The 27825-nt window shown below is 32.6% G+C and overlaps 3 protein-coding genes across 3 annotated transcripts; all 3 read left to right on the top strand.

Moving 5' to 3' along the window:
• The first annotated feature begins 3113 nt into the window (after window positions 1-3113).
• Window positions 3114-18092, top strand: LOC134855004 (patched domain-containing protein 3-like). Its single transcript, XM_063871383.1, has 6 exons — window positions 3114-3372; window positions 4081-4521; window positions 5806-5950; window positions 16731-16940; window positions 17518-17641; window positions 18007-18092. The coding sequence occupies exons 1-6, from the start codon at window positions 3218-3220 to the stop codon at window positions 18090-18092; spliced, it is 1161 nt and encodes a 386-aa protein (XP_063727453.1). The 5' UTR covers window positions 3114-3217.
• Window positions 18093-18613: 521 nt separating this feature from the next.
• Window positions 18614-21734, top strand: LOC134855202 (uncharacterized). The gene is made up of 4 exons (XM_063871648.1): window positions 18614-18644; window positions 20681-20833; window positions 21040-21152; window positions 21328-21734. The coding sequence occupies exons 2-4, from the start codon at window positions 20725-20727 to the stop codon at window positions 21502-21504; spliced, it is 399 nt and encodes a 132-aa protein (XP_063727718.1). The 5' UTR covers window positions 18614-18644; window positions 20681-20724; the 3' UTR covers window positions 21505-21734.
• Window positions 21735-23282: 1548 nt separating this feature from the next.
• LOC134855201 (patched domain-containing protein 3-like) lies at window positions 23283-27113 on the top strand. The gene is made up of 6 exons (XM_063871647.1): window positions 23283-23457; window positions 23687-23831; window positions 25488-25609; window positions 26120-26233; window positions 26472-26519; window positions 27022-27113. The coding sequence occupies exons 1-6, from the start codon at window positions 23335-23337 to the stop codon at window positions 27076-27078; spliced, it is 609 nt and encodes a 202-aa protein (XP_063727717.1). The 5' UTR covers window positions 23283-23334; the 3' UTR covers window positions 27079-27113.
• The last annotated feature ends 712 nt before the right edge of the window (window positions 27114-27825 follow it).

Here is a 27825-nt window from a genome sequence, read left to right as displayed (position 1 = left end):
TGTTTTTCAGTAAACACAGCACAAAAGTTTTAGAAAACTAATATGCAATGCCTTGCCCGGGTTGACCAAAAATGGCTAGTCATAAATTTTCATATATGTAAAAAAACTATTCATACACTTTCCATAAAATTCCACAAGTACAAAAAATTGCATGAAAATTCTATGATTAGTATTTTTCATATACAAAAATTCTATGACTAGCAATTTTTCATTAATGGGAATTGTGAAATAAGAAGTTTTTCATATATGAAAGATGTATGATTAGTTTTTTTAGCAACTATATATCCAACAAGATGACGCAAAAAAAACATTTTAATTCCCATCGCATACGTTGAGCAAAGAAGAAAACCAGACAAAAACTGCTTTCTGATAGTAAACTCTCCTCATTTGCTGAGTAAGCAAAGCAGTTCTTTTTCTTATTCTAGGGAGAATCCATACCAGGCGAGCTTCCTCAAAAAAAAACTTAAGAAAAAACCTGATAGCGTGATAGCGAGCTGAATACTCTAAAAGCCAGAAACAGTCCAGCAAAATTCTGGCTTTTGTCCGGCTAATATCGGGTAATATTTTTATGGGATTGTTGTCTTCTATTCACGACATCAGTATCTGAAACAAAGCACAACATTGACACTTGAGTTAGAAGCAAACAGTTAAACATCCTAACAGCACTTAACATTTCACATAAATCCTTATTGTTACCCACATTATAATTGTCAATATTTTTGAGATCACTTTTTGAATCATGTATGGAAAAATGCAGTCAGAAGTCAGCCAAGCGATGGCCCAAAAAACACCAATTGCATCAAGCAACACCAAGTTCACTAGTTAAAAATTATGCAAAAACGTGTTTCGGAGTGCCATCGATGGGCTGACTTGCGACTAGGTCGTCTCAGATATGAACGCATCCATAAAAAATACTGCTCATTGTTTTACATGTTTCTTTTGGCGCCAATGTATACCAATTTTGAGGATGGAGCGCTTGCCGAAAAAACGCAGTTTTTTAGTCAACATTTTCCAAAATGTGCCTAAAAACGCCTTTTTTGGCCTGTATTCTCAAAATTTTGCCTGCGGCGCAGAAAATTTGGCCAAAATAAGGAGAAAACAGTGCTTTGGGAGTGCTCGAAAATCAATATGGTCGACTTAAAAAAAGATCGACTAAATTTTCAAGAGTTGTTTGGAAATCCGCCTCCCCCCTCGAGAAAATCCTAGATCCGCCCTGCTTACAGCGTTACAGCATTTAATAAAGTTCATCTTACTAATTATCGATTGTCGCAATTTTTGGCTCATAGTTTTGCAGCTGAATCATATTTTTATGTGGCCGTGCTCTTACCAATTATTCTGTTTATCTGGCCTGTCAAAAGTCGACCTTTATCAATAACACGCAATTTTTCTATCGAAATTTTTAGTGGAAACTTTCTAGTTATATTGTGTTCTAAAACACTTACGTCCTTGTTCCCACGAAAATGAAAGGCAACGTGTCATTATCCTAAACTTTGAAGCTACAAGTTCTCAAACTTTAGTTGATTCAACTTGAGCGAAGACCATTTCTGATCACCCTCTTCGACTGAAGAATTAAGTATATTATGCAGATTTTGAAACAAAATATTTTACTTTGCTGAATACAAAAGATTGTCTTCAATTTGCGCGTTCTTAGTAGCATGATGTAGCTTTCTATAAGCCGAAGCATAATTTTTGAAAAACAGCTAGAAATAATTTGTACAGACGGAAATTTGAAAAGGCAACCGTAACAATTCTTTATGCCCCAAACTAACAAAAACGGTCCAGTTGAATTGATTTCTGTTTCTTCGTTTGATTCTTGTACTGAGAGTAGTTTGCCCAAAAAGCAAGAAACCTATGATATAAATCTTCCAATTTTTACGATAGTATTTGTCTCACCAATTTTCAATATCAAAATTTCAGCACTCCTTTTTTATGTTTAGGTTTAAGCAAACCAGTGACAGTTCGTGGAAAACGCGGACAAACAGCGAATATCAGCAGCAAAAATAAAACTTGAGGAAAAAGTACTTTTATTCAGAGCAAGATTTGGTTAACTGCTTTCCATGACAAAGAGGTGTTTGTCCTCGAAATACAGTGGAATTTAAAAAATTTGTCATAAATTTTGTAATAAGTTTCTTTTTGTATTGATTACATGTACAATTTGGGAAATCAGAGAAATTATTATACAGTGGCCTTGAAAGCTGTAACGCACGTTTTCAAGCTGGATATCGACGTCGAGTTTGGCGTCGTATGCTTGCTTTCTGTACTTTTAAAGAGAGTTGAACTGCAACATGACGTAAACAATTGGTTAATTGAAAAAAAACTATCCCTTAACTCTGAAAAAACTAAACAGGTTATATTCAAAAAATCCACAAAGTCTAAGTGTCAAAGCAAAGCAAGCGGGGAAGGTATAGAAAAGATTTCAAGTTTTAAATATTTAGAAATGAACTTATATCGCAAATTAATTTTTTTGAGCATATAGAAGTACTCAAGAAAAAACTAGGTCGTTTCTCAGGAATTTGTACAAACTGAGCGAAGTTTTGAATTCAAAAGAATTAGAGAGAGCATACAAAATTTGCTTCCAACTAAAAATTCAATATGTTGTTCTGATATACGGAACAACAAATAATACTAAGTTAATTAAGGTAGAAAATACACGTCGTAGGTTAGTTCCGGTAATGTGTCATGGGAAAAATTTTAGTCAATAAAAAACGTTTTTATTCATCATAAATTGAGTGTTTTGGTGTTTTCAAGTTTTTCTGGTGTTTTTTTCTAAGTTTTTTTTAGTTATAAGAAACTTGTTAGATAGCGGAAAGTTCCCACAATCTTATAAGAAGTTCTAAGATAGGAGAATTTTTCGTAGCATGGCCAACCCGGGAAATGTAATCATTTATAAGCTGTTGATTTCAGCTAAATAAAGTTCGATTGAATTAGTTTGCTTCATTTACGCGGGGCCGACAGAATAAGCTTTGATCAAAAGTTGGTCAGAAAAAAAGGTTTCATTTAACACAGGTGATCATCGTTTTTAAACTATTATTTTGTTTAAATACAAAACACGTTTCTCGATGTAATGGATATTCTAATTCATCAACAACTGTAAACATTTGAAATCAAGTAGATGCGTAAAGATATACTTACCAAAATAAAGCCGACTTGAGCGCTTTGATTTTTTCAAGCTTATATTTGATCTAACATTTGCAAATTTTGATACCAGTTTTTTATTATGACTGTTTCGGATACAACCAGACCCGATACAAAATATTTTTGCTGTGATCATGACGCGAAATCTTCGAAACAAAACTTAAAGATCTGTAAATGCTCTTACTTGGAGCAGCTGAGCAATTTTATTATATCAGCAGTAGAAACGCTGTTTTTCAGGTACGTAACAATTTATAAATAACAAAAGGAAACATTTTCAATGTTTTAGTAATTTTAAAAACCAGTTATTAACATATAATGAGTTTGAAAGAATAACAAGTAATTCCAATTGAATTTTTAGAAGATCCAAAAAAATGAAAATGAAAAAGCAGCTTCTTGTAGCCATTCTATTGAGTTTTTGCTTAATTGAATCCCCCATTTTTTGGAAACAAAATTAATTTTAAGAAAGCGAATTATTTTGAATGTTTTGAGTCAGTTTCGTTTGTTATAATTTAGGTACTTTTTTAAGTTAAAAGTTACTTTTATACGTTTTGCCAACTTTAAGCATGCCAGAAAATAAAGTAAGTAAACCCATACAATATGTTTTTCTCACCACCAAAAACTCACAACGTTCGCCAAAAAAGTGCTTAAATCATTTTGGTTGGTGAAAACTGTAAGCTTTATGCCTTAGGCATTTTCGCTATTTTATTAGAATTTCAATTTTAGTAGTCTTTTTTCTCTGGATTTTACACTTAATCGTTTCAATTGTCGTTATTGTTTTCAAGCAATTTGGGACATGTCAAAGCTAATTAGATCAAAATTAGGACTAATTTTATTCTTAAATCACTTTAGATGAACACATTCAATCAGTTTAAAAATGAACTATCTACATGAAAAGGATACGTTTTTCGAGAAAAAATAGTTTGAGCTCAATGTGTTAATTTCTAGGACAGGTCAGTTTATTGGAAAACGACCATGGGCAGCAATGATTATCACAATTGTTCTATTTGCTCTATGTATGATTGGGCTATTTCGCTGGAAAACGGAATTCAACAATGCCAAACTATGGGCTCCGAGTGAATCTCGCGCTTGGGATGACTCGAAAAGAGCTCTTGATTGGTTTCCAGAACAAGTGAGAGAGGAGAAAATACTGATACAGGCTGAAAATGTATTGACATCGGCAGTACTTTTAGAAGCTCTCGAACTGGACACAAAAATCAAAGTTAACATTTCGATTGATGGCAAAGAATACAACAGTACTTGTTTCAAAACTGGCGCATTGTGTTTTCAGGATTCGTTATTACAATTATGGTTTTATAATTACACAGTCGTTTCTGCATTATCAGATCAAGATATTCTAAACACAATAAATGCCAAACCGGTCATAAGGTAATTGCTTTTTTAAAATCGTACTTTCAACGATAAAAACCCAAGGGACACACGCAAATAGCATGAGTAAAATTTAAGTTGAATACTAACAAGACTGCTCGTATCAGGGCGAAGCCCTGGTTGTTCCGACTGCCTTTTAAGTCTTATGGAGCAGCAGTAATAGCATTAAAAAAATGAATGGAATAAAATAAAATGAAATTTTTTTTCAAAAAACTGAAAGTTTTTATTAAAATCATCACCCCACACGCCATATAAAGTACAAAAAGAGAGGTTTCGTTCCTTGAAATAAGCTTCGTTCAACCAATTTGGAACGATTTATAAGACGGATTAAATCTCTGCTTACGCGTTAATAGCGCGAATTATTTCGCTCGTTAATTGTCCCAAAATGGTCAAAATGGCCAAAATGGCAATCTGTAAACCCTCATAACTTTACGAAAAATGATCACAGGTGAAATATCTTTTCAAATTCAAGCTCAAGATAACAATACCTTTTGAATGATATAAAAAATTCCGTCAAAGATTTGGCTCCTTGTAACAAACCAATTATGGCAAATAAGTTTCTTGTAACCAATTTGGAGCGATTTCTAAGACGGATTAACTCTCCGCTTACGCGTTAATAGCGCGAATTATATCGCGCGTTAATTGTCCCAAATTGGCCGAAATGACAATCTTTAAACCCCCGTAACTTTACAAAAATGATCACAGGTGAAATATCTTTTCAAATTTGAGCTCAGGACAACAATACCTTTCGAATGATAGTAGAAAATTCCGTCAAAAAAAAAACCCACCCCGAGCACAAATATTCCGTTACTTTCGTATCGAAAGTCGGAACAATAAGTTTCTTTCAGCTCCTTTTTGATGAAGAGAAACACCAATCCTCAAGCGCACAGAAAATTGGGTTTTATATGGAGACAAGTTTTCGCTATTTTGCATTTTTTCTCTAAAAATTGTGATTCTTACAAAATATTATGTTTTAAGTGCCATAAACATAGGCAGTGAAGCGTCTTATCGATAAATCTCTGCTGCAAAGTTATCAGTCTTAATAAAAAATTTTATAAACGTTAGCAAGTCATTACGAGGCCAAAATGTGTACTGGATAGGCGCACAATTTTGTGTCTGTATGTTCCTGGCTTCCACGGATAAGTCTCTAAACATGCTAAAACTTTGTCGGAACAATCAAAGGAAAGTGAAGAACAAAAGAAGAACAAAGGGAGCGTCCTTGTTGCGGAATCCCTTTAAAATGCACAAAATTTACAGTTTGGCCTAGTAATGATACTATTTTAGCCCCATTTCTAAAAAAGAAGTACAAGTGGAATTGTTACTGGGTGGAGTCTCCATTGATACATCTGGGAGGATCAAAGCAGCTGAGTTTCTTCTAAGCAAATATTACTTGGAAGTTCAAGAACCCTACACTTCACAAGAACCATCGGTTAGCATGTTTTATTATAGCTTAGAAAGTTCTTACAGTATCGGTGACCTTGAAGAACGTAATTGGCTCTGTATTTTACGTTTGTTTTTCATAAAATCAGTAGCTTAAATGAGGAGTAGCTAAAGAAAAGCAGCTTCAGGTATGTTTTGTGGACGTAAGACTTTTGCTGAATTGTGTAAAACACTTCTTTTATTTCTTTTTTCTCAAAAATAACTCGATAAGTGGTAATAGTAATAACTCGGTAACTGTTGATCAAATAACTGAGCAAGAAAAATACTTATTTTGTCGTCGAAAGCCCTGGATTTGATTCCGAATCAAAGGCAACGATTATTCGTTTGAAAATTCAATGAAAAATTTTACTTGTCTCAGCTAAACTACATTTCTGTCATTCGCGATATTTCTGACGAAAAATTCAGCCAACATTTCTTTTAACATGAAGCCGCCAAGTTAATGTCAATCAGTCTTGTATATTAAACTGATTAATGAACCAGTCTAAAAAACCAAAAAAAAAACCTTATTTAGACAGCTTTTGTTCATCCTCGCATAGTATGATCACCAGAGTTAACAAAAACTCCTGATCATACATTTTTCCTATATGGAAGTATGCTAATCTTTTTACTTTTTCATGCATTTCCATAAGTACAGAATAATGCATGAAAAGTCTTTGATTAATGATTTTCTAAAATTGGAAATTGAATTTTTAGTCTTTTCCCATAAACCCAAAAAAAATGTTTTTTTTTTTAAATAATTTTTCTCAAAATTTTTGGAACGTTTTCGTGACCGAGTAAAAGTGACATAACTATGGTTTTATTCAAAACTAGAGTCACCAAAGTTTCGATCGTTTTGCATTTACAATACATTGCAAACGACCCAAAATGTTCAAAATTTTTCTAACACAAACCAGATACTGAAAGCATCAAACTCTATAAAATTGTTTAAAAGTTTCAAAGATAATTATTTCTAAAACTATAGTTTTCAAATTATCAGGCATTGATTAAAGCGTACCTAAACATGCCATACAAAAGTAATAAGAGTTTTGAGCCTGTTTGGAAAAAGTTGTCCTGAGGAATGGAAACAAATTGTGTGGAAAAAATCTAGCTTACGTATGCACACAAAAAAAATAATTTCCTGCATGCAATTTTTTTGGAAAATTTTTATTTGAGTAGAAAATTTGACTTGGGGTTGAAAAAAAAACAAAAAACAAATTTTGGGCAATTTCGAAATTACTTTAGCCACCAAAATTGCTATTCATACAATTTACATATATGGAAATTGTATGATTAGCTTTTTTGGCAAAAAATTTTTCTTTTTTATCTAGTGCGATACATCGAATTTTATGCCGAAACACAAAAATGTTCTTTGAAAAATCGATGACACTAATTAAGCAAAGTTTGTATGACTAGTATTTTTTCATTGAATTAGTTGTTGCTATTGTATGACTGGCTGTTTTAGTCTATGGAGTTCAACCCGAGCATCTGGTGTACATTTCATACAAATTAGTAGCCCCGTGAACATACATGTTCAAAATTAAAAAAACTATTCGAGAATTTGAAATTAGTTTTTTTTTTCGAACAGACACAGTACTGCTTTGTCCAACTTGAGAACAGTCAGAAAATACTAGAAAACAATGTTATATATTATTACATAGACGTTCGTCAAATTATCTTTTTTTTAATGGTCTGATCGTTCAACAGTTTTAAAATTCAATGTCAATCCGCTTTTCTTGTTGTTGAGATCAGCGTAATAAAAACAGTACCGCCCCTCGTCGAATTTGGTCATCTTATGATATTGGTTTAAAAAAGTGAGTTTGAAAAAGTTCAATTTTTTTTCAGACGAGAGTTTTCTGGTACACTTACTATTTTAATTGTTTCTAAACTTTTTCTGTCCAATTTCAATTCCCAACTGTAGAAAGTTGTCATTCCCGATCATGGTTTTCTGGTGCCCCGCAACTATAAAGAGATGGTGTCTTTTTGCTGACCCCCCCCCCCCCCCCCTCCCGTTGAATTGTGTCTGAACGAAAATTTTGCCAATGATGTAATGATGTCGTATGTGAAACGACACAAAAATGCTCGGATTTTCTTCACTAAAGAAAGAATTTAAAAAACTGATTTTGAAGTTTTAGGTCGTGAATTAGATTTTATTTTTTAAATTTGACACGGCTTGCCGAATTCAAGGTGAGTTCATATTTACAATGGCATCGTTTCCTTATCTAAGATAGTAAGCTTTTTGGTTTATAGGCCGTTCTCGTTGTGGAGTGTTGTGATGTTTATTGTCATTAACGTTGATTCCTTCTTCTGACCATGCGTATATGGACATTTATGATCAATTACAATTTCTTCTACTGTATTAACAGCAAATTTTTTTGATTTCGATTAATATAACCTCAAAAATTGTCCTCTGTTTCTTATGAAATTTATTTTCATATTTTAATCTTTACCGGGCGTATTTAAGGTGAACTATGGTAAAGCTGTTTCCACATTAGATACAGGAATTGATTTTTCTATGCTCAAATTAGTCTTCCCTTAACTTAATTGAAAATTTTAGTACATTTAACAATTTTTCTCTAACTTGCCATGTTTTTGAAAGGTAAAATGAGTAGTATGCGTATAGTACACCATGATGGGGGGGCATCATACATGGATGACCATTAGGTATAGATCATAATGGTCACCATGTATTATATGACAACCAAAATTTCTCATGCTTTACACCACATGCAATAGTCCTATGTATTAAGTGGTGATTTTTTTTTCAACACTTTTTTTCATAGTTTTAAAAAAAAAAAATCAAATTTTTGCTTTCAAAATTTTTGTTTTCAAGGTTTTCAAAATTGGTTTCCATTTTTTTTTGAAAAAAATTTTCCAAAAATTATTTTGTAATTTTTTTTCCAAAACTTTTAATTTTTCTTTCATTTCTGCAACAATAATAGATGATCCACAATTCTATCTATGTGTAACTAATGATCTCTATGCTTTAATAATCATCTTTATCTATACAACTAATAGTCCCTATGTATTATAATTATTGATCCTTAAGTATAACTATAAGTATCTGTGTATAACTAATGATCCCTATTTATAACTACTAATCATAATGCATGAATAATTACCCCTATGTAAAACTCCTTCTCCCTATGTTACAATAATGACTCCCATGCTTAGCTTATTACCCCAACAAATAACCACCCAATGTAACACTTATGATCCATGTGTATCATTGATGATATTTTTATATAACTAATAATCCCTATGTATAATTAACAATACCCATGTATATGAAATAATCCCTATGTATAATGATCACTAGGTATAACTGATAAATTTGTAACTGATCTCTCGATATGGTAACGAATGATGATCTCTGCGGTAGCTAATGATCTCTGAGTATAACTTATGATCCCTATGTATGATTAATGATCTCTATGTATAACTAATAATCCCTTTGCTTACCTAATTACCCCTATAAAAATTTGCTCTCCCTATGTAACACTAATGATCCATATGTATCACTAATGGTTCCTATATATAAATTCGATCGAGTGCACTGGACGAATGGCTGAACAGAGCGGTGAATGAACATATGTATCACTAATGTTTCCTATATATAACTTATGAACCTTACGTATATCTATTATCCCCTATAAACAATTATTGATCCCACTAAAAAACTAATTATCCCTCTTATAGTTATTGATATCAAATATAGCAAATGGCCCCAAGCTTAAAAAAACGTAAAAATTAATTAGAATTAAATCAAACACGATCGAATGCACTGGATGAAGGGCTGTACCGAGCGATGAATGAACGCGGGCATGAACTGGTTGATGGATACTTGGCCTAATGATTAGTTGAATCGTTGGAACGCTGGATAGACAGTTGAACGATAGATGACTATCGGGACTGCTGATTGGATGGTTAGATGGTTTGAACAGGTCGAGGGTTGAATATAAGTATGGTTGACTCGCTGGAAAATAAGATGTCTGGGTGATGAATTGATCAAAGGATGGACAAGTGGATAGATATCTGATTCATTTATTGTACGATGAGTGTATAGACAAAGGAAAGGTTTGATTGATTGCTGGCTGGATGGTAGGGTTATGGATGGATGGTTGGACAGATGGCTGACTATAAGGATAGATATTTGAACGACAGAATGGATGTTTGGATAGATGACTGTATGGTTGAATATTTTGATTGATGAAGGGTCTGGTGGATGGATGGCTGGATGGATTGATGGCTTGGTGCATAATTTAACCCTTTTTCTCCCCTATAAAAGATGTTTTATACTTGTAGAACAACATATAAAAATCTTGCTGCTCCAGTTTGCACACATCAAGATTCAATACATGAGAACTGCAGAAATTACCCTATTCATGTAATTAAATTTTTTGGGTGATCGAAACTGTTAAGAAAAACATTGGGTTTGTTCATCTAAGCAGTGCCTTACTCTTGATTTATTCGAATAAAAGAGGAAACTTCAAAGGAGAGAAAGATGGCGTCCTAAAAGTATTTTTGGCTACCGTTTTCAGACAATTAATTTGAAACTATCATTATTTTCAAGAGTTTGGCATCATAATTCGAGTTTTGGAAGATAAAACTGTTGAATAAAACAAATTTTAGTCATTGAAGTTATCTAATTACTTGCTTTTGTGTGAAGCAAGCCAATTGATGGAATTGAGCATGTGTTCCACTATTTTTTTCAGTTGTCTTTTTTCAGACCATCTTAATCGACACGATTCATCTAGATTTTTTAGTAAAACTTGTTTTTTTTTCGAAATTCAGTGACGTTTATTATCGTACGAATTTTTTTATTTAACGTTGGTTGATCCTGTTGACAGGTGTCGGAAAAATGGTCAATCGTTCTTTGCTTTTCTGTTCCGCATCAAAAAATCCCAGAGTTCGAACTCATCCTCATCAAAGTTAGCTTGAATCTTTTTTCGAGATTACAATGAAGGTGGTCTGAGCTGCTTTTTAAATTGATCGATTGCTTCAAGTGGTTGTTCAGGAACTGGATGACCGGAAGCGTTTCTAGCGTTAGTCTTACTAACGGCAAAAAATTGGAGTACGTGGAATGAGTTCTTTTAATTTAGTTTTAAACAGTCTACACTTGTGGTTCGAATGTCATCAGCAATTGATGTCAATTTTGCGAGGAATGTGATCAACTCCTACCCTGTTAGTAAGGCTGGGTTAAACAGACGAAGATTTCTGCAATAAGTGACGAATGCAGAGCATGTGGAAATTCCGAACAAATTGTATGCGGAAACTTAACCATGAGCAGACTTTATACATACCGTTCAGAAGTCAAACTCATGATATTTTCTACTTGCACTCTGATTGCTATCAAATAGCAGCAGAATATTCCAGTGTGAGAAATTTTCACATCCTATAAATTAATTGCGGTAACAAGGGCAAGCTTGGTAAAAAGCACAGGATTGGTTGTAATTTGCCAATATATATAAAACGAATCATCGTTTGTTTTAAAATAGGAGGAAATTATCTGGTGTCAAGACATTTGAGTGTATACATGATAGAAATAGAAAACATATATTTTTTTGTCAGGAGACTATTTGTTTTTCTAAATTTTTTTTGGAAGTTTTTCATTGTTTTCGTTGTTTTAAGAGAAACATGCAATGAAGTTTTTATTATTTTTGTCTGATGTTTTCAATTTTTACCAGGTAATTGAAATAAGTTGCCGAATATTCTCATACCTAAAAGTTATATTTTTTCATTGATATACAAAAACTACAATAACTAAAAAATCGTGAACGAAAAAACAAAACCAATTTTTCAGTGAAATTTTCCCTTTGCTATGTTTTTACTGTCTAAAAACCTAAACGTTTTTATAAGATAACCTCAAACTATCTGATACTCCAAATGGTTACTTCATGTTGCATGTTGAACTTTGTATTTCACAGACTCGAAACTGAAATTTTTCGATTTTGTTTTCTTAAATAACTGTGTTTGTTTGATCACTGTTCTTTTAATTGAAAATATCTGTTGTAAATTAAAAACATATTTCATTACAACACCTAATGTTAAATGGATTAAAAAGCACAAAAAAATTCAATGAGGTTTTCAATTACCTTTGTTTATTTTTTTGAAAGCCCGGCAAATATTATAAAAAAATAAGCTTAAACTGTCCGATGCCAAATCTAATCACTCCGTGTTTTATGACAAAAAATCTATTTTTATAATCTCAGAAATCATTTAAGCTAAATGTTTGATTATAATTTTTTGTGAAACAAAAATTTATTGCACGTAGAAAAGTAGTTTGACTTGAGTAGATGAGTAAAAGAAAACGGATATCACCAAGTGTCAACAAAACTGGCTATGTTTATCAGAAATTGCTTTGGATTTTTTATTATGGTTCTTAGAGTCCCATCTGTTGCAGTGTCCCAATATATGAGTCCAAAATTTTTTATATTGGTATGTGCTATTGGAAAATAACCAAAATCGATACAGAAAACATCAATTACTCAACTATTTAATCAGTTTGATTGCATATCTCTCCGTGTTATATTTTCTCCTGTAAATAGGCAAAGGAATGTTATGAGTATGAACTTTTTTCAAGTATCCGTATCATTGTAATGTGTTTGAATGTTTATTATTTTTGTTGTACGTCCATTTGTTTGCATGTATATCTGTTCAAATGTATGTTCGTATGTATTATGCATGTGAAAAAGGGTACAAGTACCTAATTTGTGTAGGTTTGTCTGCTAAACTCTACAAGGATCACACCTGTATGATGTATGTATGCCTGCACGCCTGTATGTATGTTTAATTTGAGGATTACTGTCTGTATGTTTTATGTAAAATTTGTAGACAGTTAAATATATTTATGCGGTACATCATCCATAAAAATAATAGTGTTTTTTTTTAAAGTGTTTCAAAGCATATAAAGATGGGTAACTAAACTGGAATCAAATCCTTAACTAAAAATCTAGGTTACTCTGCTAGGAAATTCAAAATTTTTCACCAGGGGCTCTAGATGTTCGATAAATATTTCTGTTTATACGTGCCCATGCGATGTTTGTTAATTTGTTGTTCATGTATGAATGATGGCTCGATGCGATGTATGTATGATCGGGACGAATCGAAAAATTGTATGTGCATATGGATGAGTAGATGATGCATGTGATCACCAAACCACTGTGTATTTTTTGTTTCTATGGTAATTTGTACAAGTAGCTAGTCATTTATGCGTCTGATGAGCCCAAATTAGACATATAATTTTAACTAAAGTCGTAAAACTTTAATTTGTTTCTGAAATGTCTGGAAGATGCAAACTCTAAAGACTCAGTTTTTTCATTACAAACTATTAATGTACATCACACACCAGATACATAATGTGTAAGTAAGAATTTTTCCACGTATGTGAATGTGATCAAAACTGTCATGAAGTTTTTTTTTGAGTGTGTGTGTGTGTGTGCTTTTTAATGTAAGTAGGATCTCATTACATTATTGATAAAAGTGATATCTTGGTAAATTACCATTATCTGAGTTTCAAATTATCTAAACACTTCTTAAAAAACTCTTCGAATGAAATTTAAAAAAAAACTCGTTTTGAGATAAATCCTTAAATAATGTTTTCACAGTTAGAATATTGCAACTGCCTTCTTGGTCGGTTTCTCATATCGTAAAACCAAGGTTAGCGGTCTTAACAGTCAAAACTGTGAAAATTTTATTAAAAAAATTTAGTTTTCTTGAGATAACTTGAATTGCAGAGAAGAGAAATGAAAAAGATAACATTCATGACTGTCAAAACTATGAAAAAGAAAATTAAACGAATAATTTTTCAACAATTTTGTTTTTAACAGTTTCATTCAAAAAGAATTGAAGTAAATTCTATTAATATTTTGAACAAAAGTGAAAATTATGTAAATTGTATTATTGCTTAACTTCCTTGATTTTTAAATTTCAAGTTTTTTACCAACCACGTTCCTCAAGTCTGCAAAACATCTCAGCGTGATCTCATCAATTTGCTATGTGTTTTTTCATACCTGTTAAAGTTCGAGAGAAGGACTAAAACATTGTTCAAAAGTTTACTCAGAAAGTCACAGTGTAAACAAAAAGACAGCAAAGGAATAAAAAATGGGAGAAAAGTGTATATTATTAGGTTGGTAGACATTATAAAAGCAAGAACAAAGTTAAAAAATTTTATACAGTGCACTAAATATGCACACTGAGGATTTCTAATAAGCAGTTAATGAACGCAACAACACATGGCCAAAAATTTTGGTTTTTGATCTGAAACACTAATGACCGATCTATCGTAAATTCTGAAAGCTACAAGCTAAACATTGAGTCTTCGAGTGTTAACAACTAATTCGAGTGTTAAATTATTTATTTACTTCCAATGAAGTTACACGCATGCCTGCGTATGAAGTCAAAGTCAACCAACAGAAATTTTCATGATTCAAATATTTGCAAAAAAATCACACTTGAAAGGAAAATTATTATATACATCGAAAAAAGAGAGGATAGCGGAAATTAGTCATCAGACACTTAAACAAATGTTCTAGGCGATGAACTTTGACAGTTTAACTGCTTGTAAATTACTCAAAAAATAAAGTTTTTTTTAATTTGAGATTATCTTCATGCTGTCAACCTTCAATACTTCCCATCTACAAACTATTCAGGGGGTAAATTTGATAAACAAAGTTGGTGTTTGGCATATGAACTTTTAAATTTGTTAAAACAACCATTAGTTTGCTGAGCATTTTCCCAAATCTGAGTTTCTAATTTCCGGGTTTTGTAGTAAAAACAAGAACTGATTTAAGTTGCACAACACAAACACATCATTTGAATAAAATCAAAAAAACTTCTCAAAGTTTTAGAATCCCAATTTGTTGTTGTACAAGAAACCTGCAGTCAGTATTCCGGGGAAAAATACATTTCTAGCTTTATAACACATTGAAGCATAGCCGGTCGGTTTAGCAGGAAGTAGCTAAGCCGACGTTGCTCGTCACAACGCTCCGCAGGAACGCCTGCCGCTGGTTTAGTCAATGTTTCACAGTCTTAACCGTTTTAACATTGAAAGTTGTTGGAGCAAACTGAATGCCAAGTAGTAAATCGAAACAAATAAGCATTAAACTATCTATCTACTAAGTTTATAGTTTCTAATTCTTTAAAAATGCTTCAAGTTTTCATGTATTTTCTTCAAAATTAATTGAATCAATCTCGTTCTCGCTTAAGTTGCTGTTTTGCCTGATTAACGCGTCTAATTTAAGCGAAAACAAGGTTGGTTTAACTAATTTTTTAAAAATACTTGAGAATTGAAGCATTTTTGAAGCATATTGATGGCTGATAGTGTGAGGAAAATCTCAAAATGGAACAAAAAACAATTTTTGAATAAATTTACAAGCGTTCAATTTGTCAAATTTACTCACCTAGAATATTTGTGTTGTTATGTGATGAGTACTTTGCTCATAAATTTACGACGTAAAAAGATAAGGATCTAGTTCTTCAAAAACTGAAAGTAGAATTTCTTTTATTTCACCATTTCCTCGTTTTTCGATGTATATAATAACTTTCCATTCAAATTTGATTTTTTTGCAAATTTTTTAAACCTTGAACACTTCTGTTGATTTACTTCAACTTCATACGCAGTGATGCGTGTAACTTCATTGGAAGTAAATAAATAATTTAACACTCGAATTAGTTGTTCGCACTCAAAGACTCAATGTTTAGCTTGTAGTTTTCAGATTATACGATAATTCGGTCATTAGAACAACACTCGAACTAGTTGTTCACACTCGAAGACTCAACGTTTAGCTTGTAGTTTTCAGAATATAGGATTTGCTATGTTTTTTTTTGCGTTCCTCAACTGCCTGTTTGAAATCCTCAGTATGCATCTATGGTGCAGTGTATATAATGATTTAGGTTTGTTCTTGCTTTTATAATGGCTACCAACCTCTTAATATACTCTTTTCTCCCATTTTTCATTCATTTGCTGTCACTTTTTATACATTGTGACTTTCTGAGTAGATTTTTGAACAAGTTTTTCATCATTCTCTCAAATCTTAACAATTATGCAAAAACATACAGCATTTTGATGATATAACGCTGAGTTATTTTTACAAACTTCAGAAACGTGACCGCTTAAAAACAGCAATTTAGAAATCAAAGAAGTTAATCATTAATTCAATTTATATAGTTTTCACTTTTGTTACAATATTTAATGGAACTTACTTCATTTCTTTTTGAATGAAACTGTTGAAATAAAAATTGTTAAAAGATTGGTCATTTAAATTTTTTTTTCATAATTTTTACAGTCGAGACTGTTATCTTTGTAAATTTCTCTTCTCTGCATTTCACGTTAGCTCAAGAAATCTCAAGTTTTCTGAGCAAAAAATTCACAGTTTTGACTGTTAAGACCGCTAACCTTGATTTCCGATAAGAGATAATGACCAAGAAAATAGTCTCAACAGTCAAAACTGTGAAAACACTTTTTAAGGATTTGTCTCATAACTGTTTTTTTAACAGTTTCATTCAAAATATTTTCTTAAGAAGTTTTCAGATAACTTGAAACTCAGATGAAGGTTATCTACCACGATATCTTAAGAGTTCTTTGGAAAAAAAATCGACTGAGTGAAACATAATCAAAAGGCTCAACGATACTGCATTTCCTAAGTTATTGGGGAAAAACTTTTTTTTAAAATCGCAAAATTTTTCCTCAAGTTGGATCATTTTTGTTGTCTTACTTTACAATACTTAAAAAATAGGTCATATAAAATAAGTTTTAAATTGAATCTAACTGTTCAGATTTAATTTTGTTTTAGCCTCTAGTCCTCGATTTTGAGAAAGAGTTCATTGAAAATTGTCTGGAAGGCCTAACGGGTGTAGTTGTCTACTGTGCGTCCCAGAGGAGTTTCGAAGATATGCAGCTCAAAGCGATAGAAACTGATGTCTATTTGTTGTTTGTCGGATACATTGTGGTAATTGCATATATCATGATTACGACAGGCAGATACAATTGCAGAGACCAAAAGGTATATCTGATTGAAAAACTCTTCAAACCAAATAAAATCGCCCAAAATTATTATTCCTAAATTTTATCAGACCAAGAGTATAATTATGTCTTATGGACTGTTACTTTCTGACACTTAAAATACCAAAAAAAATGAGATGTCTTGTCACACTTTGGTTATTCTGAAAACAACATTTCACCGCGAAACAAAAGTTTGTAGCGATTCTTTCATTTAAGATGAAATATTCCTGAGGTAGGCAAACAATATTTTTTTTTCAAATAAATCCTGAAACTAAAGCAATATGCTGATATTTTGGTGGTTAAAACAATGTGCATCATGAAACAACGCTAATCGAGAAGAAATGAAAAAAGTGAAAATTTTTATATTCGGTTTTTTCCCATCCGCCAATGTTTTCAACGATTATAAAATATAAACAATTCAGAGGCAAAAAAAGCGTTTATAATAGATGATAGTCGATTATAACGAATTTTTTGTGCAAAAAATTTGAAAATTTCAGAATTTTTTCGAAGTTTCAAAGATTCGATTTCAGCCTTTGACTTCTCAAATTTGTGTTCTCTATTTTGTTTGACTGTCATAGGTATGGTTAGGGACAGCTGCTCTTTTGTGTGTTGGTCTATCTTTCGGCATCGCAATTGGCGGGGGATCTGCTTTTGGATTCGAATACGGACCTCTTCACAGCGTATTGCCATTTTTACTTCTTGGTAATATAAAAACTCTCAGTGCCCTCATTAAAAAATATCTTCGTTTTTTTTTCATTAATTACCGTATTTGGTATGTTTTTAGAGATAGTTATTAGGATGTTAAAAGCGAAAAAAAGTTAGTTTGGAACGATCAACTGGTTTTAACTGAGTATCATCCAGGAGTATGGTTGAAACATTCTATCAGTAAGTGTTGCTAATAAAAACGATTTCGAAGGATTTAAGCAAACCATTGCAATGTCTTGCTTACTGCTTCTTATTTACAATATTCAACAAAATTTTTGATGAGAGAATTTTTAACTCTTTTTTTGGTATATTTTTGAGTCTCAAGGAATCCATGCCGGAAGAGTTTTAAGTTTTTGATACAGGAATTGGAGTTGATGACATGTTTGTGTATGTATCCGCTTGGGACAACTTGACTCCATCGGAAAACAATCTTCTTGCTGTGTTTTAACTGACCTGTGATTTGCCCTTAGAAATAAGAACTGATTCGTTCCCTATTCAAAAGAGGTCCCCGAGACGCTATATGGTTTTCGAAAAATATCCTTACAGAAAGATGCAGAATCCGCAACGTTGTTTTTGATCTTCTTTGCTCTTTTGAATTTCACCGACATATAGCTAATACAAACTATTGCTCAAAATCGCTCCAAAAACAGGCAGCTTAGAAATGTTGTAAGTGAAATCTACTTACAATTTGGAACATTTGGAATCCAGAAGCAAACGGACACTAAACGTGGGCTATTCCAGTGCAAAGTTTGCCCTTGTAACGATTATAAATAAAAAAAACGGCAATTAGAGCGACGAAAAACAATTTTATAAGTATTATCAATTGGTTTTCATTTTCTTAGATAATTGTTTTGTTACTCACAACTGGCGTGTTTTGTGTGTCTGGATACGGAGTCAGCCAGTTAGAATCTAACATCAACCCAGACTGGTTCATACCTGAGAATAATTACTTTCACGATTACCTTTCCACAGGACGGTGAAAACTGCTTTGTCTATATAGGTACTTGTATTTTCTCTCAGTTAAACAACTGGGTCTTTTCTGCTATCTACGGTCAAGTTTTCATCATTTACCAAGTCATCATTTTGTTCAAACTAATATTTAGAATTTAATTTATATTCTTTTGTATATTCGCGAACTTTGAACTTTGAAAATTATGTAATTATCAAAAAGTTTTGCGATGATAAACGATATTCAAACTTGGCCACAATGTTCTAAAAAGAAGTACTGACAATACTGCTCGTATATCGGGTCAAAACATAGAATTATCGGTTGCAAATATGAATTAATAAGAACGACAATCAAAGAAAACTTTGAGTAGCGTGGGGAAGTAATATGACTAAAAAATTGCCAGGTTTCATGCCGGGAAAAGTTTGATAATAATTCGTCTTACGCGTTCAGCACCATACATTGTTCTTTCAACTATTAAACCAGCAGAAGCAAACAGGTTGGGGAACAAGGGGAACACAGGTTAGTTTTACTCTCAAAAGCACTTCCGAAACTTGGTCTAAATAAAACATCATCCCGCAAATATATTCCTCAACTATTTCTTAAGTCGGAACAGTCATAAAATTCCAGAATTTTTGTTGTAGCTTTTTCTGAAAAGTTAACCGCTTCATTTTTGTAAACAGATCTTAAAAATTCTATTTCAAGAAAAAAGCAAAGTTCTGATGTATGTTTTTTGGTTCTTTAGATTTTCTGCTGAATCTTTGAAACAAAAAAAAAACATCATTTGGGAGATTACGGATTGGAGTCTGCAAAGCAGAAACGATTTTAAGTTTTGCCGCGAAATGTTTAGGGAAAACTTTTATCGAATTTTGGTTTTGATTGTGTTTTTGACAAAGCACTAGTTTTAGACTCTGTGACTTTTTTAAATTGGTCATTGAAACTTTTTTTCGTTGGCCATTTGATTTCTCAGACAAGTTTTAATACAAATTTAGGAGCGCTCAATGAAAAAATCAAAATGCATTATGAACTTCCCGGGTTGACAAAAAACGCTTTTCATACTATTTCATGATGACCAAAAAAAAAATATGAAAAAAATATGACAAGCATTTTTTCCTTACTATGGAATTGTATGATAAGCATTTTTCCATAAATGAAAAGATCAAAAAAAAAATTTGTTTTGAAATTTGGTGTTTCATCCGAAACACTAACCCTGGATTTTTTGTTATACAAAAACCCAGGGTGTAACTGGCAATTACCACGCAGATAAACGGCAATTGGTGATTTTTGCCACTTAGGTTATTTTTTACATTTTCACGTGAATTTATATAACAAAAACGTAATTTTTTGTAAATGGCTAGATAATTTTTGGTAGCTGAAAAAAAAGCTTGTTTTTTTACAAATTTGCTTTTATCTTAGCAAACAAATAAAAAAATAATAAGCGTGTTTGCAGAAAAAAAAAGACTTTCTTGGGAATTTTGACTTTTTTGGGTGAAAAGTTCACCCTGGACCACGTTATAAACACAAAAAGTCAAATTTTTCATGCAAATTTTTTTTGTAAAAATTTATATTTGTGCACAAAAACAGGTTTGCAACCAAAAGAAAGATTAAAATTTTTTTAACCTCAAATTTGTGTTTTTGCTGATGGAAAAATGCATATCATACAATTTCCATATATGAAAATCATATGATAAGCATTTTTTTGATCAAAATTAAAATCTTGTTTTTGAGAGTCATCGATTATTTCGATTATATCAGGTAGAAGTTTTTCAGTTGTCTGGAAATTTTAAAAAAAGAATATCGAACACTAAATTTAATTTGAACTGTGAATGTTGCGATAGTTTAGATGGCCGGCAAGAAGAAAAAAGTATATGCTTGAAACTCGACTCCTTGTTGTTTATAAATTAATCCGGCACCAATTTTAACGTTTTCAGAGTTTTGCCTTCAAGGTTTTGTCTTAGTCATCAAATTCCTAACTTTAAATGTTTCAGACGCGTATCTCTAAGATCACTTTTTTAATGAGGTTATCATGTGTTGGTCTCAGATGGTGTTACCTGAAATCATAATCCTTCAACTTGCGTAAACTTTTTTAGGCAATATTGACTACTACAACAAAGCTGATGAGCTGATCTTGAACATGGAGCAACTAGAACAGCAATTTGGAATCGTCCGGGATTCTGCTGATTTTTGGCTGGAATCATACAAAAACTGGCTGAATGATTCTGGGACAAACCTTACAGCTAACGGTGAGTTTTCGCATAAATTTTCCGAGCATTAGTTTTTTCAATGGTTGAGATCAAAATTAGCTTTTTCGTTTACATGACATTAAACAACATAATGATTTTAGAGAAATATCAAACCTTTATAACTTTTGCGCTAGTTAACGGCTTGGCAAAAAACGCTTTCGTTTCATCCCTAAGCAAATCAATTAAGAGCTTAGTTTTTCTTATAGGTTGGCCCGAAACACAGTCAGAGTTCTTCTCACAGTTGGTGGATTTCATTAACACTGAGTATGGCAATGCGTACATTTCAAATGTGAAATTTCATGCAAATAACAGTATCAAGGTGAGAAGAAATTAATCTAATTTTTGCTCTAGTTTGTTCCAGCATTGGGCAGTAACAGCAAAAATAACCCTGTAGTAAAAGCGGTGGAAATGAAAAAACCAAGCAAATTCAAATTGGATATTGAGAAAAAATTAGATTAAAAATTTTGATTGAAACCTTTTGAAAAATATTTCAGTATTCACGGTACCGCTACTCGATCCAACATTATGAGAAGTCTTCTGACAGAATTCGTATCATGGACATTGCCAGAGAGACTGTGGACAAGCTGAGTAATATATCTCAATCAGAGGCATTCACTGTACATGACATTTTTTTCATATTCGGCGAAGGTGAAAAGGCGAGTGATAATTAGACTGCTATAATTTCCTCGAATCCGACTTTTATGCAAAGGGGTTTTTTTGCTGCATGTGAAAATTGCCTATGCATAGTCATCATGCTAATAATGTTATATAGAGGATAGAAATTTTCCACACGAAGCCATTTATAAGACAATATTTAACAACGACTCCTTTCTAGGATTGGCTTGAAAAAATTATTGACTGCGAATCAAGAGACAAGTCTTTAAACAACAAAAAAAATTGTCAGAATGATCAAAAATGAAAGAAAAAACAAAGAGTAAAGAGAGTGTCCTTGTTGCAAAATCCGTTTACTATTCACAAAATACAGTTTGGCCTCGTTATAAAAAATTTACTGATCTATTAGATCTATTACTGATCTATTATAAAAAATTATAAGGTAAGCTTTCATTTTTAACTTTGAATTGCCAAATCAGAGTTTGTTTGGAAACTGAAAAGAGGATTATTACATTCAATTTAGATAATATGCCATCAATTTTTGAACGTTTTTGTATCAAATCGTTTTTTTTTTTTCAATTAGGATGATTTAATTTAGCACACAAAAAAAACTATGTTTGTGTCCAGATTACATAGACGCTACTACCCGCATCAATTCTAATGTTTCTTCATAGTCAATCTCTCCAAAATGACAATACATTTTTACCAATTATAAGTGATAGATTACGAGGCCAAACTGTGCACTGAATAGGCGCATAATTTTTTTGTCTGTATTTTCCTGGATTCCAGAGACAAATCTTCAAACATAATTTAAAATGTAGGTGGATTCCACTTACGAAATTTCAGTGGATTCCGCGTACAAATACCTTTAAGGTAATTTTTGTCGGCACATTCATTTTGTTGCGGATTCCGCAACGAGCGAATATAGGTAGTTGTTCCGGATTCCGCAAATGTATGCAGACTCCACAAATATAAGTGAATTCCGCAAGTTAATGCGGATTTCGCTAAAAGTTTTCGAATTCTGCTTGCAATTTGCGAATTCCGCCTACAATTTTCGAATTCCGCTTACAATTTGCGGATTCCACTTACAGATTCGGATTCCGCGACAGCTTAGGTTTATTTAACACATAGATTATTATTTGTTCGTAGATCTCAAACTGGTTCGGGATTCTACACATTTGTTGCGGATTCCGCAAAAATGCTTGTTTTTTGAGCAATGTTGAGCACAACAGTGTTTTAGCCATTTATCCGTGGAATCCAAAACAGCATAACTGACAATATTGGATTATAATTGATTTTAGTTTCTCACAAAATTGACAATTAAATTATTTCAATTCTTATCGTGTTCCATTTTTCACAACCATAATCAGTTTTAATTGGATCACTTTGTCTCGGATTTCTAACAAAAAAGATCAATAATTGTTGTTGAGCTTAGATAGAAAGGTATGTAGAAAGTTTGCAATTCATAGATTTTTAAGATGTGGGAATTGTTCTTCAATTTTCTTCACCCCTTTTTTAAATACAAACATTTCTATTGTTCTTTTTCAAAAATGTTCTAGGCGTTGTTACACTTCTGTCTTCACACTACCCACAAAAACTACTCTATTTTGAAAAAAAAAAACTTTTTTGTTTTTTTTTAAATGATTCTGGTCTGAACATTCTGAGCTACTTGCACAGCGACCGGCTGACTTTGTCTTTATTCGCTAGCAACACAGTATCTTTCAAAGACAATATTCAAGGCTAAAAATCAAAATTAATAACTTTATTCAATAATTATTAGTGTAATAATCACTTTAAGGTTTAAAAATGATTATACTATTTGGCTTGGATTCTTCAATTAATTTTTTTTCAAAGTTTGCTTTAAAAAATTATATAGTTGTTGGTAGATTATGCTAGATGAGCTGATCCGCAATATGCTTCTGGCTTTTGCAGCTGCGCTATTGGTGAACTTGCTTCTCTTGGCTAATATAGTCACGTGTCTACTTGTTCTGATGTGTGTCGTGATGACTATGGTAAGTTTGCTAACGCGCGCAAAAGATACCTATCGGTGGTTAAAAAATTTTTCAGACAAACCAAGTTTGCTATCATACTTACATACAGTTAGAAAATGTTTGGCATTTTTTTGGAAAATCTTTCTTAACATATCTAGCAAAACCACCAGCACGATTTTAGCTCAAAATTAGTTGAGTAATTATAAATAAGAAAAACTTGTTCTTAATAAAGATTTTGTTCTATGTGTAGGTTGACACAGCTGGCTTGATGTATTTCTGGGGCACGGATGTGAATTTTATAACTGCTACATACATTATTCTTTCTATTGGTTTGGCTGTTGATTATTCCGCTCATATTGGGCTGGCTTTCATGAAAAACACAGGATTGAGAAAAGGTAAAAATTAAAAACATGTGATTAATGGTCAGCTTACTTTATTTTGAGCACCCAAATAACAAGTTTTCCATCTGGAAAATAAAAATCATGATTAAATATTTTTTGAGCAATGTGGTGCTGGAAAATTTAATCGCTTATTTTTTGCGACAGAAGCCGGAAAAATTCACAGAAGTCTGCATTGCAAGGGCAACCCGACAAAACTGCATAGTTTTAAGAATATCGTCTTAGCAAAATAAGGATTTCAATCATTATTGATAAAACCTTGTGCAGGTGGAGTTCTAACTGATTATGTCGAGAACATAGGTATTGCAATCAGGTGAAAAGAAATGGGGCCCCGAGAACTTTTTCTTGCAAAAACACGAGAGTTTAATGTGGCTTTCGAATATCATCACTTGCTTGTCTCGTGTTAATTACGCCTTTTATGTTCAGACGTAAGCCTGTCATGAATTATCATTTGCAGAATTTCGCGACCGACAGTTGGTTTTTCGAGGCATCCAGTCAAAATTTTAAAATCTAAAATTGAACATTCTTTTTTCAAAGTACATTGAATATTGAACTATGAAAATGGCGATTTTATCACAGTGCGAATATGGCCCGACTGGAAATGGGTAGATGTCCGTATTTTATGACCAGAATTTTGCCATCCAAGTTTAGGTTTTCCCGATTTTGAGCTCCAAAAAACTTTGCGCAAACAGTGCGGATCTGACGCGTATTGACAAGTTTCGAAGTCCTATTTCTAAGTTTGGACGGCTCCGATCGGTTTTTAGGCTTTTGATGATTTTCGAGAAAGAAAAACAAAAAAAAACAGATTTTTTGCCACTAGGGCGATCACTCCGCAACCATCTTTTATTGTAGAATCTGAAATAGTGATAAAATTTGATAGATTAAGCCTTTCAATTCTTGGAAGCTGATGTTATTGTTTGTCGATAACCTAAACAAAATGAGTTTTTAAGAAGCAAGATATCAGTTATAATGTAAAATATCTTTCAGACTAATTTTTTCATCAAAAAAGTTTTCAGTGTGCTCACTGTCGTATTAATTTCCTATAGATGTAGAATTTTCATAGTTTCAGTTTTTCTCCGAGTTTTCTTAATGATCTTGTGTAGATTTCAGTCAAGATTTTTGAACACCTATTTTTTGCTGAGAAGCTCCAATTTAGTTTTTTATTTCAATGCAACTTTAACTCATAAAAGACGCAAAAAACGTTCATTTTACTCAAAATAGGCTGAAATTAAATCACTTTTGAGTTTTTGATCTAATTGACAAGGACTAAAAAAATAATGCAGGCTTCGACAAGTTTTTCTGAAGATATTGCATCTCAAACTGATGCTTATTAATGTCGAAGAAGAAAAAACAATAAAAAGAACCACACGGTTTGGGCGTTTTTTGAAAATTTGTGACCAAAAATTTGTAATCTCGGCGACCTTCTTATCTCAACTTACATATGTTTTGGCGCCAACGCCGCCCTAAGAAAATTTTATGGCACTTCTCTAAAAAAAACTGAATTTTTTGAAAAAGCAATGGACAGAAAAAGTACTACTCAAGGTAACTTGAAAACTCAATTTTGCCAGCGAAAACTGCTAAAAATTTGCAGATTGCTCTTTTTATTTGTTTCTGTCAGTTTCTTTTTCATGTAGCCTATGTAAACGTTTACAGAGCGCATTCAGAAATGCCTGATGGAGATCGGAAGGGCAGTTTTCAACGGGGGATTCAGCAATTGTCTTGCTTTGGTTCCTCTCGCGTTTTGCACATCATATGCCTTCACAACATTTTTCCAGGTAACGAAGTTAAAATGCAAACAAGAAAAAAGTGGTTGAAAAATTGCGAAAATGATTATTTATGATTATTTTTCACAATTTACTTTTTCTGGAAAAAAAACCTTTAAACTGTGCAAATATTGTGAAAATGCGCCGCAATGCAAATTGAATCGATGAAGAAGTATGGTACTTTAAGATGCACCGAGTTTTTATGTTTCAATTTATCCGATCGATCAGTTTATTCAATCGTTCCCGTTTATCCAATCAGCAAATGAAAAAAGCATGGTATCAATTCTCAGAATTACTTTAACCGTATAAAATTTGAAATTAAAATTTAGGGTTGTTTGTATTCTGTCAAAAAAGTTTCTTTTCCCTAAATGGGTGTCTCTCAATTGAACTTTGATTTCAAATTCGGCATTTTAATTCTTGTTTTAACGTATATTCCATCAGTTTTTTGTTTAAAGGAACACTTTGGAAACTTCGGTCATTATCAATTGAACCGTCATAAGCTTTGCGTATTGATTGTTTCAGACTTTCATGTTGGTGTCTATCCTCGCGTTATACCACGGCCTAATATTCTTACCAGTGGCTCTCAGCATCATTGGACCACCTCCCTATCTCTCGGCCTCCAAGGAGAACACAGAGGTTTGCTCTTTGAATAATTTGTACACGTGAACAACCAATATCATTCAAGGATTCAATGAAAAACAAGGTCAATGAAAACGAACGAGAAAAAAAATGTTTTCACCAACCAGATTTGTCTCAGCAAGTTTTAAAACAAAAACTATGACAAATTTGGTTGATGAAAACAATTTTTCTAGCTTTTTGCTTTTCATTGACTCAGTTCAAGTTAGTTATGTAGTGTTCTATTCACTTTTTGTAGGTTTGCAAGGAGCATTCGAATCATCGTGCTATGCCAGCCGAGAAACAGGTTAGTCAGAGATGCTAAATGTTTTGTAATGGAAAGATGCGATATTTTGTAGGTCTGTGAAAGAGGTTACTGACAAATTTTGAGCTCCAATGAAAGTTTGGAGCATCCAGCAGCTTGTAAATTATCAATCGTTATGTAAGAAAAATGGGTTCAGAATGAATGTATTTTTAGAGACTGTCAAGTAAGCTACAGATTCGATCATGCTGTTTTGATGAACAAAAAGAAAAAAAGTTGTGGCCAATTAATAATAGTTAGAAAATAAGTCACTTACTTAAGTGATTTTTGTGCGGTTAAAACAAATTTTTTTTTAAATAGTCAGCTTAGGTTGACAACAATTTTCTAGCTTGAAGCAGCAATGCTATTTTGGAGCAAAAAAATATATATCGCTCAATACGCATTTTTAGAAGGAGATGAAGACAGTTAATTTGGGAAGGACTTCAAAAAAATGTTTTCATTTGGATCTGATCTTAGTAATCCGTTCTAAACTGAAATGTGTTTTTAGAAAGAAAACAACAAACCTCACGAAGCCTGGACAGTTGCAGTGAACGAAAAACCATAACCAACAAAAATGACGTTCAGATTTAGTGGCATATTCTGGAAACAATTTAAGTACAGTTTTTAACTCATTCTGCCCAAAATTGCTTATTATTTACTAATTAAACGGTTTATTCTAATAATTTTTTAGCTGCATGTTCAAAATCAGTCAGTTAGAGTTGAGTGTCTTCATCAAGTTGAATTTTGTCTGAAAGCTTGGTAGAAACAAAAAAGGTCGTTTTTTATCCTTACGAGGTCAAACTGTGCAACGATGTGCGCACATTTTTGTGTCTGTATGTTACTGGATTCCGGAGACGAATCTTTAGAAACGTTAAAAGTTTGTAGGAACGATCAAGGGAAATGAAAAAACAAAGGAAGAACAGAGTTAGCGCCATTGCTGCGTATTTCGCGCTTACAATTCACAAAATGCACAGTTTGGCCTCGTAGTGATAGAATTTCGCCAATGTAGGTTTTCCAAAACTAAATTTTAACTTGAGTTTATCAAAACACTTGTCTTTACAAATAACCTATGAGCCAACAAGTTTACCGGTGCACTTCACAGTGCGTACCCACAGAGCTGCATTCCCCGAAAGCAGAAAAAAACTTGAAAAACTTTAAGGTAATCAGCAACAAAACAGAACATAAAAAAGAGGCAAAGTTGTCACAAAATTAGGACTATTCTTCGTATTTTTTTTTGAAATTAAGCAAAGAAAACTTCCAATAATTCAAAGCAACTTCTTTATATAACAGCTTCGCTCTTATGAACTAGTCA

This window comes from Symsagittifera roscoffensis, chromosome 10, assembly GCF_963678635.1.
Source record: "Symsagittifera roscoffensis chromosome 10, txSymRosc1.1, whole genome shotgun sequence".
Classification (NCBI taxonomy): domain Eukaryota; kingdom Metazoa; phylum Xenacoelomorpha; order Acoela; family Convolutidae; genus Symsagittifera; species Symsagittifera roscoffensis.
The sequence above is the reverse complement of the archived record's forward strand: the minus strand, read 5'-3'. Positions and strand labels throughout refer to the sequence as shown.